At 44.0% G+C, this 14,456-nt stretch overlaps 1 protein-coding gene across 11 annotated transcripts in view; it reads right to left on the bottom strand.

Moving 5' to 3' along the window:
- The window catches only part of NGEF (neuronal guanine nucleotide exchange factor), a 128,341-nt gene that overhangs the window by 79,554 nt on the left and 34,331 nt on the right, over window positions 1-14,456 (bottom strand). For all 11 annotated transcript variants that reach the window (XM_060416341.1, XM_060416309.1, XM_060416321.1 and 8 more), the window contains one exon: window positions 11,195-11,309. In XM_060416341.1, the coding sequence (XP_060272324.1) occupies window positions 11,195-11,309 (115 nt within the window). The remainder of the gene's footprint in view (window positions 1-11,194; window positions 11,310-14,456) is intronic.

The following is a 14,456-nucleotide window of genomic DNA, read 5'->3' as shown; positions in this document are numbered from 1 at the left end:
GACATTGCATCTATAGTAAAGACCCAACTTATAACATCTTGACTTGAGAGGACTTCTAAGAGACCAGTCTGGTGATGAACTGGGGGTACCTTAGGGCTTTGCCCACTGTGGGCATTTCAATAGTAACACCCTCCTTTGCACGGCCAAGTTTATCCTGCAATACCTCTATCGGGGCAGCCTGGGAGGGGTGGGAGAATGTGGGGTGTGGAGTCTAAGCCTTTGATTGATGGTCTGGCTGTCTTACTAGCTGTGCAACCTCAGGCTAGTTACTAACTTTGAGTCTTAGTTTTCTAATCTGTGAAATGGGAACAACATAAGAGACTTTAAAGTGATAGTACACATCAGTTCAGTTCAGTCGCTCAGTCGTGTCCGACTCTGCGATCCCATGAATCGCAGCACGCCAGGCCTCCTTGTCCATCATCAACTCCCAGAGTTCAGCCAAACTCATGTGCATAAAAGCCCTCAATAAAGATGAGTTCCTTTCTGGTATTCCTGTTTCTGGCACGTCTATAGTAATTGTGTCCCCCTCCTGCTGCACTGCCCACCAATACCGCTGCTTGTGGTCGTATGGAAGAGGACTCACAGCACACCACTGGGTGAGCAGTGGACAATTCTAGAACCTCTGGGGACAGGCACTGACCGCCAAGAAGAACATACTTCTAGCACATGGAGGACTGGTTCCTTGGCCATCTGAGTCCAGAAGACAATAGCCCTCTCATTAGCTTTCAGCCCCTACTGCTCTGATTTCCATTCTTCTACTTCTCACCTCAGGCCAAGTCCCCTTGGGCAGTCCCTCGTGTGGGAGACCCAGACTGTAACTACATGCGACATGTTTGGGGTGGCTGGCTCTCCTTCACACACTTCTCAAAGATTCTCCCCAACACAGGTCCCTCTGAATTGGGAATGACCTCATTAATCCTGCCTCTCTTTTTTTTTTTTAGCTGATTGGCCCAGAGCTAAACATCTGGGCCCCAAGATGGCTAATCAGATTGTTTCCCTTCGAAATTCTTTCTTAGAGATCCAAAAGTCCCCATTGGCTGTGGAGAGCCAAGTTGAAAAGTCATATCAGCTATGGCTGCCATTTGGGGTCATACGCAAGGTGACAAGCAAGAGAAGATGGTCTGAGAAGAGAGCAGGAGAATAAAGCAGTCCACAGAGCAGAAAGCAGTCAGCCCCTGGGACCCTGAGGAAAGGAGGAAGTGGCTCTCCTGATGGCATTTCCCTTCCGATATGGTTGGGTTTCACCTCTTTTACTTGGATTCTTTGAGCTTCCAGCATCCTTACCATGTGCCCCTTTCACTTGAACAAATTTGTGTGGCTCTAATCTTTGCAATCAAAGCAACTGTGTCCAAAGGATGAGACAAGGATTCCTGCTCCCACCACTTCTGCCAATACCACAGTGGAATTCCTCACAAGTGTCATAAGATGGGAAAAAACAAACAGAAGTCATGATGATTGGAAAGAAAGGATTAAAACTGTCTTTATTCACAGAAGGCAGGATTGAGTGCATGGAGAATCCAAAGGAGTATATAATAGAGCTACAAGTGACCTTAATCAAGGTCACAGGATACTGAGTGGACACGCAGAGATTAATTGCATTTATGTTGCATTGGAGAAGGACATGGCAACCCACTCCAGTGTTCTTGCCTGGAGAATCCCAGGGACGGGGGAGCCTGGTGGGCTGCCGTCTATGGGGTCGCACAGAGTTGGACACAACTGAAGTGACTCAGCAGCAGCAGCAGCATACTACTAAAAGTGGAAGTGAAAGTCACTCAGTCGTGTCTGACTCTCTGTGATCCCATGGACTGTCCATGGAATTCTCCAGGCCAGAATACTGCAGTGGGTAGCCTTTCCCTTCTCCAAGGGATCTTCCCAACTCAGGGATCGAACCCAGGTCTCCCGCATTACAGGCGGATTCTTTACCAGCTGAGCCACAAGGGAAGCCCCATACTACTAAAACAACTGAAAAATTAAATTGCAAAACACAAGCATTTAAAATAGGATCAAAATTATTCAATACTTAGGAACAAATATAAATAAAAAATGTACAAATCTTCTATAGTAAACTATAAAGTCATTGCTGGATTCACTTAAGGAGTACCTAAATAAATGGAAAATTAGGACATGGTCATTGATTGGTACCTTAAATTGTTCAATCTTCAGGTGTCAATAATCTCCAAAGTTATCTATAGAGATAATGTAATCTTAACCAAAATCCTAGCAGACTTTTTTCAGAAGATAGATTGACGAACTGATTCTAAAATTTATATGGAAATGTGAACAACTTAAAATAGCCAAGACAATCTTAAAAAAGAATAAAGTAGGAGGGTTTACTCTACCAGATTTTAAAACTTATCATAAAGCTACAGTATCTAAGACAGTGTAACATTGGCATAAGGAAAGACAATTAGATCAATGAAACAGAATAAAAGTCCAGAGAAGACCCATGTGTCTACAGTCAGTGGATTTTTGGAAAAGCAAAATCAAAACCAGAGAAAACACAACAGCAATTCATTGGGAGAGCCCAGGAGTTCTTTTTAATAAATGATGCCAGAGCAACTGGATATCCATATGGACCATAGACCTAAATGTTAAAAGTATAAAGCATCCATAAGAAAATCATAGGAGAATATCTCTGAAGTACTCAAATCTTTCTTAAAAGGGAAAAGGACAAACAATAAAAGAAAAAAATGGTGTTAGTTGTCAAAATGTCTACTCTTTAAAAAACAGGACAATTAAAAGACAAGCCACAGACTAGTAGAATGTATTTGCAATTCATTTATCTGATCAAGGGCTTGTGGTCAAGAAATAGAAAGTATCCAACAAATTAAGAAATCATAATAAATGGGCCAAAGACTTGAACAAGAACTTCACATAAGAAGATACACGAATGGCCAACAAACATACAGCATCATGAGTCATCAGGGGAAATGAAACTTGAAACCACAGTGTATTAGAGTGGATACAGTTACAAAGACTGACCATTCCAAGCACTGGTGAGGCTCTAGAGCAACCAGAACTTTGATATCTTGCTGATAGGAGTATGAAATAGGCAATCAATCATTTTGGACAATTACTCAGCTGTCTCTAATAACATTACTACTAATGTTGTGTGCATCCTTAGTCACTTGGTCGTGTCTGATTCTTTTTGACCCCATGGATTGTAGCCTGCCCAGCTACTCTGTCCATGGGATTCTCCAGGCAATAATACTGAAGTGGGTAGCCATTCTAGTCTCTAGGGGATCTTCCTGACCCAGAGATCTTCCTGCAGGCAGCTTCTTTACTGTCTGAGCCACCAACATTAATGTTAACACATATTAACACCTATCCTAAGACCCAACACTTCCACTTCTGGGGACACACTCTGGAGAAATGAATACATCCATCCATAAAAAGACATTTCTAGGAACATTCATAGCAACTTTGTAATAGTCAAAAATTAGAAACACTCCAAATATTCATTAACAGAAGGATGGGCAAACAAACTGTGGTAATTATTCTCAGCAATAAAAGAACAGTCTTATACACACACACACACACACACACACACACATGAATATGAATCTCAGATATGTTGAGCCAAGTGAGAGGGACATCAGGATGACATACTGTATGATCCTATTTTTATGAAGTTCAGGAGCCAGCAAAATTAATTTAATGGTGCTGGAAACCAGAAGATGTTTCTGACAAAGAAGGATGGTTATGAACAGGAAAAGGGTCTTAGCTTCATGCCTAATGTTCTAGATCTTGGCCTGGTTCATGGCCAGCTGGGTGTATACATGTGTAAACATCCATGGCTGTGGACTGAATTGTAATCCACCACCTCTGCCCCAAATTTTTATGTTGAAGCCTTGACTCCCAGTAGGATGGTATTTGGAGAGGGCGTCTTTGGGAAGGTGGGGCTCCCACGAAGGGGAAAAGACCAGAACTCACTTTCTCCCTCCCACGATGTGAGGACACAGCAAGAAGGCGGCTGTCTGCAAGCCAGGGAGAGAGTCCTCCAGGAACCCGGCCATACTGGCGCCCTGATCTAGGACTTCTGCCTCCAGAACTGTGAGAAACCAATTTCTGTGGTCTCAGTACCCAACACATGGTATTTTGTTATGGCAGCCCAAGCTGATGCATTCATTAAGCTGTATACCCAAGATTTGTATATTTTGTTGTAATGTAAAATTTATTTTAATAAGCACTAGTAAAAATGCCTTTATGAAAGCATTTACTGTAATGGCCATTACAAAAAAGGGAGCTAAAATATTTGGGGCCCAGCATAAGATAACATTCGAGTCCTTCTTCAGTTGCTTCCAGTCTTTGCACATTGTAGAGTTCTCTTTTTAAAAAAAATTTTTTGAAGGGGTTCAAATTTAGATCGGAAGCTTGCATTTACATGCACAGATTACCAAAGAGTCAGAGATTATTTTTCTTTCTTAGAGCAGAGAGGACCTTGGGATTTAGCAGGAATGGATTTTTTCTTTCTTAGAGCAGAGAGGACCTTGGGATTTAGCAGGAATGGATGGTTGACAGCATTGGGAAAGTGATCATGGGCACTGAACGAGAGAGGCTCAGAGTCAACCACGGCACTCTATATGAAGGACGCAATGTACAAAGACAGGGACACAGAGAGACGGGGGATGGCAGAGACTTTACAGAAATCACTTTACAGAAATAGAGATCTGAGCCTCGGAATGCCAAGGTGCTAGTGGAATGAAGAGCGAGCAGGAGAGGAGGAACAGCACACGGAGCTTTACCCCAGACATCGCATGCCAAGCAAATATTGACGTGGCGGCTCATCAGCTGTTAAATGGTAGTTTCCCAGGAGAAATTCATATCTAGAACTTCACATAAAAGTGGCAACTCAGAGCTGTGGAAGCCCGACAGCCCATCAGGAAGTTTTTGTCTAGAAAACTTTTCCATTACAGGTACATGATGACCTACCTGGCCATAGAAATCCAGCTCAGAAAACATAGTAGAAACAAGGGTCACAGCGGGCTTCTGAGACTGACCTGGATACACTCTCCGAAACGTCTGTCCTCATGAAGCCCAAGACAGAAGGAACACAGGTGACCTCTGTGGGCCAAGCTGGACTCACTGGGAGGCCGACAGGAAGGGTTCTCATTTCCCCCTTGACTCCCCACTTCAGCCTGCTCTGTGGGTTGGAAGTGCCTGCCCAGCCTTGGGTGAAATTTCAGGCAGGCCACGTGCAAAGCTTTTCTAGTCACTCTTGGCTTATGAACAAATGGCTTCTTTCGCTGGGTATAGAAAGTGCATCTGAAAACTCTCAGAACTCCAACTCCTTCCGCCCTTCCAGGCCTCCTGTGAAACCTCTGCTTCATGCTGTCTTCTCTCCATCCCCCTAACTGCATTTTGGGTCTCCAAAGCTTTTGGGGGCTCCTCAGAAATGCCATGTTGGTGGGGAGGTGGTCTCTGACTGCAGTTCTTGGGCACGTACAAAGCTCACAAGCTGGTCACTCATGACTCTCCAAGTTTCTATAGCCACTTCCTGCCAAGATCCACCTGGACCCTACCAGACAGCCTTTTGGGTGAAGTCCTTTTCAAAGTGGTTCAGAGGTGGTTCCTTTCCTTGGGGTCCACACTTGATTCTAAGAAAACACGCACCTCTGCCCTGCCTTTGGTGTAAATAACCCCCTACCAGCCCTCTCTCCTCACCTCCCATGCAGGCTGCCAGCCAGCTCACCTCAAGATGTTTCACCCCTTGTGTCTCCCACATTTGAGATTTCTAAGACCCCTCTCCCCCATAACCTCTTGAAGCCCCCCTCACCATGGTCAAAGTGAGAAGTGTGTCAGTTAATTTGGTGTATCAACTTTCCTGGGACATGATGCCTAGATATTTGGTCAAATGTTATTCTGGATGTTTCTGTGAAGGTGTTTTTTCAGTTCAGTTCAGTTCAGTCACTCAGTCGTGTCCGACTCTGCAACCCTATGGACTGCAGCATGCCAGGTTTCCCTGTCCATCACCAACTCCTGGAGCTTGCTGAAACTAATTTCCATAGAGTCATGGATGCCATCCAACCATCTCATCCTCTGTCATCCCCTTCTCCTCCTGCCTTCAATCTTTCCCAGCATCAGGGTCTTATGAGTCAGTACTTCACATCAAGTGGCCAAGGAATTGGAGCTTCAGCCTCAGCATCAGTCCTTCCAATGAATATTCAGGACTGATTTCCTTTAGGAGTGACTGGTTTGACTCCTTGCAGTCCAAGGGACTCTCAAGAGTCTTCTTCAACATCACAGTTCAAAAGCATCAATTCTTTGGCACTCAGCTTTCTTTATGGTCCAACTTTCACATCCATACATGACTACTGGAAAAACCAAACTTTGACACTATGGACCTTCATTGGCAAAGTAATGTCTCTGCTTTTTAATATGCTGTCTAGGTTTGTCAGAGCTTTTCTTCCAAGAAGGTGCTTTCAGGATGAGAGTAACACTTAAACTAGCAGACTTTGAGTTAAGTAGATGACCCTCCTTAACGTGAATGTGTCTTATCTCCCAAAGTGTTGAAGTTCTTAATAGAAAAAAGACTAACCTCACCCAAGCGGAAAGGAATTGTGCCAGCAGATGGACTATGGGCTCAAATGACAGCAGTAATCCCCAACTGCTGGCCCGCCTGCAGATTTTCGACTCAGCAAGCCTCCACAGTTGTGGGAGCCAGTTCCTTGAAATGAATCTCTCTCTCTCAAGCTCTCTATTTCTGTCTCTCTCTCCATATCCTATTGTTCTTTTTCTCTTTCTGACCTGGACAGACTCAAGGAGCAGCCTCCCATAGGGACCAATGGGCAATTGAGGGCACCCTGACAATTCCCTCCAAACAAAGCCTGGCAGCTACTCTCATCTCTACCCTCTTTTTAAAAATTGAATGTTAAGACATGAAAACACTTATGTGATAATTGGGGAGGAGCCAGTGTCCCGAATCCTGCCTGTTGAGCCCTTGACATGGGCATTCTCATCGTCTCTTGGAGTGTCCTGGTATAGGTGGTTAGACGCTGATGATGTTGTTCTTGGCTCCTGAGATTTATCAGAGACAACAGGAAGCAGTGGCTCCTAATATATAATTATGTTCAGTTTGGTTGCTCAGTTGTGTCCGACTTTTTGCAGCCCTATGGACTGCAACACGCCAGGCCTCCCTGTCCATCAACAAATCCTAGAGCTTGCTCAAACTCATGTCCATCAAGTCAGTGATGCCATCCAACCATCTCATCCTCTGTCATCCCCTTCTCCTCCTGCCTTCAATCTTTCCCAGCATCATTGTCTTTTCCAGTAAGTTAGTTCTTCGCATCAGGTGGCCAAAGTATTGGAGCTTCAGCTTCAGCATCAGTCCTTCCAGTGAATATTCAGGACTGATTTCCTTTAGGATTGACTGGTTGGATCTCCTTGCAGCCCAAGGGACTCTCAAGAGTCTTCTACAACACCACAGTTCAAAAGCATCAATTCTTCGGCTCTCAACTTTTCTTTATGGTTAAACTCTCACATCCATACATGACTACTGGAAAAATCATAGCTTTGACCAGATGAACCTTTGGTGACAAAGTAATGTCTCTGCTTTTTAATATGCTGTCTATGTTGGTCATAACTTTTCTTCCAAGGAGCAAGCGTCTTTTAATTTCACAGCTGCAGTCACCATCTGCAGTGATTTTGGAGCCCAAGAAAATAAAGTCTGTCACTGTTTCCATTGTTTCTCTATCTATTTGACATGAAGTGATGGGACTGGGTGTTATGATCTTCATTGTTTTTTGAATGCTGTTTTAAGCCAGCTTTTTCACTCTTCTTTTTCACTTTCATCAAGAGGCTCTTTAATTCTTCTTCACTTTCTGACATAAGTGTGGTGTCATCTGCATATCTGAGGTTAATGATATTTCTCCCGGCAATCTTGACTCCAGCTTGAGCTTCATCCAGCCTGGCATTTTGCATGACATACTCTGCGTATAAGTTAAATAAGCAGGGTGACAATATACTGCCTTGCCGTACTCCTTTTCCTATTTGGAACCAGTCTGTTGTTCCATGTCCAGTTCTAACTGTTGCTTCCTGACCTGCATACAGATTTCTCAGGAACCAGGTCAGGTGGTCTGGTGGAATAGACCAGGTCTGGTCTATTCCTATCTCTTTAAGAATTTTCCACAGTTTGTTGTGATCCATAGAGTCAAAGGCTTTGGTGTAGTCAATAAAGCAGAAGTAGATGTTTTTCTGGAACTCTCTTGCTTTTTCTATGATCCAGTGGATGTTGACAATTTGATCTCTGGTTCCCCTGCCTTTTCTACATCCAGCTTGAACACGTGGAAGTTCTAGGTTCATGTACTGTTGAAGCCTGGCTTGGAGAGTTTTGAGCATTACTTTGCTAGTGTGTGGGGTTGCAAAGAGTCAGACACAACTGAGAGACTGAACTGAACTGAACTGAGATGAGTGCAATTGTGTGGTAGTTTGAACATTCTTTGGCATTGCCTTTCTTTGGGATTAGACGAAAACTGATGTTTTCCAGTCCTGTGGCCACTGCTGAGTTTTCCAAATTTGCTGGCATATTGAGTGCAGCACTTTCATAGCATCATCTTTTAGCATTTGAAATCGCCCAGCTGGAATCCCGTCACCTCCACTAGCTTTGTTCCTAGGGATGCTTCCTAAGGCCCTCTTGACTTTTCATTCCAGGATGCCTGGCTCTAGGTGAGTGATTACACCATTGTGGTTATCTGGGTCATGCATATCTTTTTTGTATAGTTCTTCTGTGTATTCTTGCCACCTTTTTAAAATATCTTCTGCTTCTGTTAGATCCATATCATTTCTGTCCTTTATTGTGGCCATCTTTGCATGAAATATTCCCTTGGTATCTCTAATTTTCTTGAAGAGATCTCTAGACTTTCCCATTCTAACGTTTTCCTCTATTTCTTTGCACTGATCAGTTAGGAAGGCTTTCTTGCTATTCTTTGCTATTCTTTGGAACTCTGCATTCAAATGGGTATATCTTTCCTTTTCTCCCTTGCCTTTAGCTTCTCTTCTCAGCTATTTGTAAGGCCTCTTCCAATAACCTTTGTGCCTTTTTTCATTTCTTTCTGTTAGGAATTATATGTAATATATACTTGCTGCTGCTGCTGCTAAGTCGCTTCCAGTCATGTCCGACTCTGTGCGACCCCATAGATGGCAGCCCACCAGGCTCCACCATCCCTGGGATTCTCCAGGCAAGAACACTGGAGTGGATTGCCATTGCCTTCTCCAATGCATGAAAGTGAAAAGTGAAAGTGAAGTCACTGAGTTGTGTCTAACTCTCAGCGACCCCATGAACTGCAGCCTACCAGGCTCCTCCGTCCATGGGATTTTCCAGGCAAGAGTACTGGAGTGGGGTGCCATTGCCTTCTCCAAATATATACTTACATGTAAGTAAATTAGGTCCTTGTTACTATATCTCTATATAAATCGAGGCCCTGTGGGGAAAGTAACATTAGGAAACAAAGGGAGCCTCACCACCTCCTGGTGGGACAGGTGGCTCAGTCCATGCTTCCCAAGGACAGATATGGAAACACAATTTCTCATAATCATCCAGGAATTTGTAGAGTGTGAAGTTTCCAGGAGTGAACTTAATGAAATAATGAGGGATTGGCTTCAGGATTTTGTCACCATCATATTTATCATAGTGTAGCTTACAAAATAGCAGACCTCCCTGGTGGTCCAGTGGCTAGGACTCTGTGCTGCCAATGCAGGGGGCTGGATTCGATCCCTGATCAGGGAACTAGGTCCCACTTACTGCAACTAAGAGTTCTCATGCCACAGCTAAAAGATCCACATGCCTCAGTGAAGATCACAGATCCTGTGTGCCTCAGCTGAGACCTGGCACAGTCAAAGAAATAAGCAAATACACACACACACACACACACACACACATTTATATTTATGTAGCAAATATGTAAACCTCCTCCAGGTCAGAAATTGCTATTGCTTCCCTTGTATCTATTCTCCTTTCTTCTTTCCTGTGGAACCAATTTACTGGGGACAGAAATAGACCTGATTTGAAAACAACATACATTTTTTCAGCTTCCTTGCAGGTGGAGGTGGCCAGATGACTGACTTTTTGACCCAGTTTGGCCACCAGTTTTTAAGTAAGCTTCAGGGAATCTCCTTAAAGGAGGGCAGACTCGGCTGGCAAGTGCCCACCTATCCTCTGCTTTTCTCCTTTCCTCCATCTAAACTGTGGCTGTGATGGCTGGAGCTCTGGGAGTCGTTTTGACAGATGGTGGAGGAAAAGCTAGAAGGGACCTGGGTCCTTAATGGCTTGAGAAGCTGCTGTCACAACTTTCCAGACTTCTTTCACACAAGAGCGAAATAAACCTCTGCCTTGTTAGGCTGTGTCATTTGGGTTTTTTGGTTACAAGAAACTAAATTCAGTCCCAGCTGATATAATATCCAAATAGCCAAACAACAGGAGCATGATGAATTAATCACAATCCAATCATACTATAGATTATTTTATAGCCTTTAAATCATGGTGTAGAAAAATATTTAGTAATATGATATACAGGCATACTTTGTTTTATTTCACTCGGCTTTATTGTGCTTCATAGATATTGGAAAGGTTTTTTCTTTTACAAATTGAAGGTTTGTGGCAACCTTGTGTTGTGAGATGATTAGGATTTTTTTAGCAATAAAGTATTTTTAAGTTGAAGTTCGTCCAGTTTTTTAGACATACTACTATTGTACACCCAGTAGACCGCAGTGTAGTGTAAACATAATTTTATATGCATTGGGAAACCAAAACATTCATGTGGCTTGTTCTTCTACAAAATTCACTTTATTATGATGATCAAGAACCAAACCCTCAATATCTCAAAGGTGTGCCTATATTGTTAAGTCGGTGTCGAGATGCCGTGTATACAAGATCCCAACTTATGAAGAGAGAACATGCATAAGATAGAGGAAAAAAGACTTGAAACAGTTGCAACACACAAAAACTTCTGGGTGGCGGTGATGGGGTGAGTTTTCTTGTATTTAGTATCTAAAGTTTCCTAATTTTGTGATAGGAGAGCAACAGTGGAGCTTTTTTTTTTTTTAAAGGAAGTTATAGAGTTTTTAAAAATATGAACAACTGAAACACTCGTGTTATTTTTTAAACACAAGACGCTCTTGTAGCTCTGCCAAGACTTTGCAGATCAAACCCCGTTACACTGTTTCATGAACCAGCCCCTCGGGATTTGCTGTCTCTTACCTTGTTCTCTTGGCTCCCGGGTCTGTCTGGGTTGGTATCCTCCAGAGATGCTTTCTGCTCTGCGGTAAATTCAAGGTCAGGGGTTCATTGACAGAGTTCTCATTTTCCAGTGGATCTGCGACGTGTGAGAAACGTAGGGAGTCAGAAAAGTGTATCTCCCGTTTTTAGGCAATTCTAAGAGACTGTAGCAGCTGTCATCCTGAGAGGGGAAGGAAGTGGAGTGAAAAGGATGCCCTTCCCCTCAAGCCCCTGAAGAGGAAATTGCCGCTCTTTGCGCTCTATTAAATGACCTGGGATGCCATTACTAACGAAAGTCATACTTACAGTACAAGACATTTCACAGCCATGCATATATCCATCCATCCATCCGTGCATGCACAGTCGAAAAAAGAAAATCATGAATGAACCTGAAAACTTGGATACAAACCTGGTTAATGTCTCAGAGGACAATAGAACCATAACCTGGTGTTATCCTTTCTACTGGACAAAATCCTTTGCAATTTACCAGTTGTTTAACGTCTAACTTTACAATGTCTGAGTCCTAATAGATGTTAAGTAATAAATCACCTCCCCTAGCGTGTCAGATCAGCTTAGGTGGGACTGTCAGTTAATGTTCTACTGATACTTTGAATGGATCAGTTCAGTTCAGTTCAGTTCAGTCGCTCAGTTGTGTCTGACTCTTTGTGACCCCATGAATCGCAGCATGCCAGGCCTCCCTGTCCATCACCAACTCCCGGAGTTCACTCAGACTCACGTCCATCGAGTCAGTGATGCCATTCAGCCATCTCATCCTCTGTCGTCCCCTTCTTCTCCTGCCCAATGGATACCCCTCAGCAAATGAAACAGAGATTGTCCTCACCTTCCAGACCCAGATCACAAACCACTGACTCAGAGCACCAGCTCCTTTCCTTCTCAGGAAGTGGAAGGGAGAGACCTGGTGCTGGGTGGCCTGTACTGTCTGCTCCTTGGCAGAAGATTGTTTTCTCCTTGGACCCTGGATCAGGGGATGCTGGGCTGTCTTGAGAGTTAGCTTCAAGGAGGCAAAATGAGGGAGTCACTTTACAAATAAAACTGTAAGTCTAATGAGAGTATTTATAGTCTGAATGTAAGTGATGTCTTTGGTTGTGGGAGGGCGTGCTGTCGTCCCTACACTGGGGTCAGCAGCCTCCATTTGGCTTGGAGGCCACAAACTTGAGGCTCACGTGTGCTAAGACCTTTCAGTTGTGTCCGAGTCTTTGTGACCCTATGGACTGTAGCCTGCCAGCCTCTTCTGTCCATGGGATTCTCCAGGCAAGAATACTGGAGTGAGTTGCCATGCCCTCCTCCAGGGGATCTTCCCAACCCAGGGATCGAACCCACATCTCTTACGTCTCCTGCATTGGCAGGTGGGTTCCCCCATCATCAATCCCATTTCCCTTCCACCCCCATCTCAGACACAGTCCCACGGCCACCTTTTCTTCTGCTCAGGAAGACCCCCACCCTGACCCTGGGCAGCTGTATCTGCTCTCTTCTGCTTGCCACACTCTAACTCTGTAAGTCCCCAGTGGGGTAGCTGATAACTCCATGGGACCATTACACACTTGAAACGTGGCTTGTGTGACTAAAGAAGTAAATTCTTCATTAAAAAAAAATTTTAAGCTAATTTAAATTTATATGGAAAAAACAGAGTCAATTTCATTACTGGAAAACTTTTGAGGATATTGGGAGTAATTTGAGGATTGTTTCTACTTTAACTTCTGGCTGTACATTTAATAACTTTTCTGGCTGTAAACGACTCTTTAACTGTGCATTTTATGAAATCTAAATCCAGATCGAGAATTTCCGGTGAAAATTTAGTATGCAAATTGGGAGAGATTGTAAGAATAAAATACTCAACAGATTTTCACAACAGTGGAAAAAAGGAATATAAAATATCTCCTTACTAATTTTTATACTGATTTTTGACTACATGATAAAGTGATGGTGTTTTGGATGTATTGGGTTAAATAAAATGCATTGTTAAAACCAATTTTAGTCATTTCTTTACTTTTTAATATTACAGAAATTTAAATGACTTATGGGGCTTTTACTGTGTTTCTGTTGGACAGAGCTTCTCTAACCCTCTTCTCTGCTCAGGTTCTGGAACCAGAAGAAGGTGAACTCTGGCTCCAGCCAGATTGTCACTAGCTGCACGATCTGGGATAAGTGACTCAATCTCTCTGGGTCTCAGTTATTTTTTTTTTTAATCAGTAAAATGGGTATGGTAGGAACCACATTGAAATGCCTGCCTACCTCAGCCACTGAGTACCTACAAGTGCTCAAACAAGTTAGCTGCTGTTGTTTCTGGCCATGTCTTAATGCAACCCTCAAGGCTCCCCTAAAATACCGTCTTTGTGGGCAAGGGTCTAGTTCTTTGCCTTTGCCTCTCTTGTAGATGTTGACTCATTGCTTGCAATAAAATGACATCGTTACAGTACTGTGGTTTTTCTCAAAGGGCGGAGACTCCCACTTCTTTGTATGTGAGTATGTGCTTTTAATTATTTTAAAAATTTTATTTATTTCTGTGGCTGCCTGTGATCCTAGCTGCAGCACGCAGGGTCCTTGCTGCAGTTCCTGGATGCTCTGGCTGTGGCACACGGGCTCACTAGCTCCGTGGCACGTGCGATCTTTGTTCCCCAACTGTGGATCGAACCCACATCCCCTGCACTGCAAGGCAGATCCTTAACCACGGGACCGCCAGGGAAGTCCCTGCTTTTAACTCTTAGGAAATTTTCAAACATATACTAAAGTTGAGAGAGTAGTGTAGTGTATCAGCCACCCTCCTCCCATGGCCACGGTCTTCCCATCCCCGTATTGCTCTTGCTTGGCGGGGTACTCAGCACACGGTTCTGTTTGTGGTCGATGGCAGACCACCACACTTCCTTTGCTGCTCCTTCCATCGAGCAGTGGAGTCAGTTTCTCCATCTGCTTTCTTCAGGACTGGCCTTGTGAGCTGTGTGGGCCATAGACTGTGGTGGAAGCGACTGTTGGTCTCTGGCCTGGGTCTTAAGACCTGGCGGCTTCTGCTCCTGCTCTCTGGGAACCTGCCACCTCGTGGACAAGCCGAGCTAGCCGGCTGGAGGGCCAGCGACCACAAGGACCAACCAGCTCCCTAGTGGCCCGAGAGGCTGTCCTTGACCTAATCCCAGCTGAGCCGCCAGTCCATGCAGAGGTCAAAGTGGCCCGGAGCCAGGAGCCATCCAATCAACCCCCAGAATCAAGAGAAATAATAAACATCATTAAT

Source organism: Ovis aries, chromosome 1 (assembly GCF_016772045.2).
Source record: "Ovis aries strain OAR_USU_Benz2616 breed Rambouillet chromosome 1, ARS-UI_Ramb_v3.0, whole genome shotgun sequence".
NCBI classification, from domain to species: domain Eukaryota; kingdom Metazoa; phylum Chordata; class Mammalia; order Artiodactyla; family Bovidae; genus Ovis; species Ovis aries.
The sequence above is the reverse complement of the archived record's forward strand: the minus strand, read 5'-3'. Positions and strand labels throughout refer to the sequence as shown.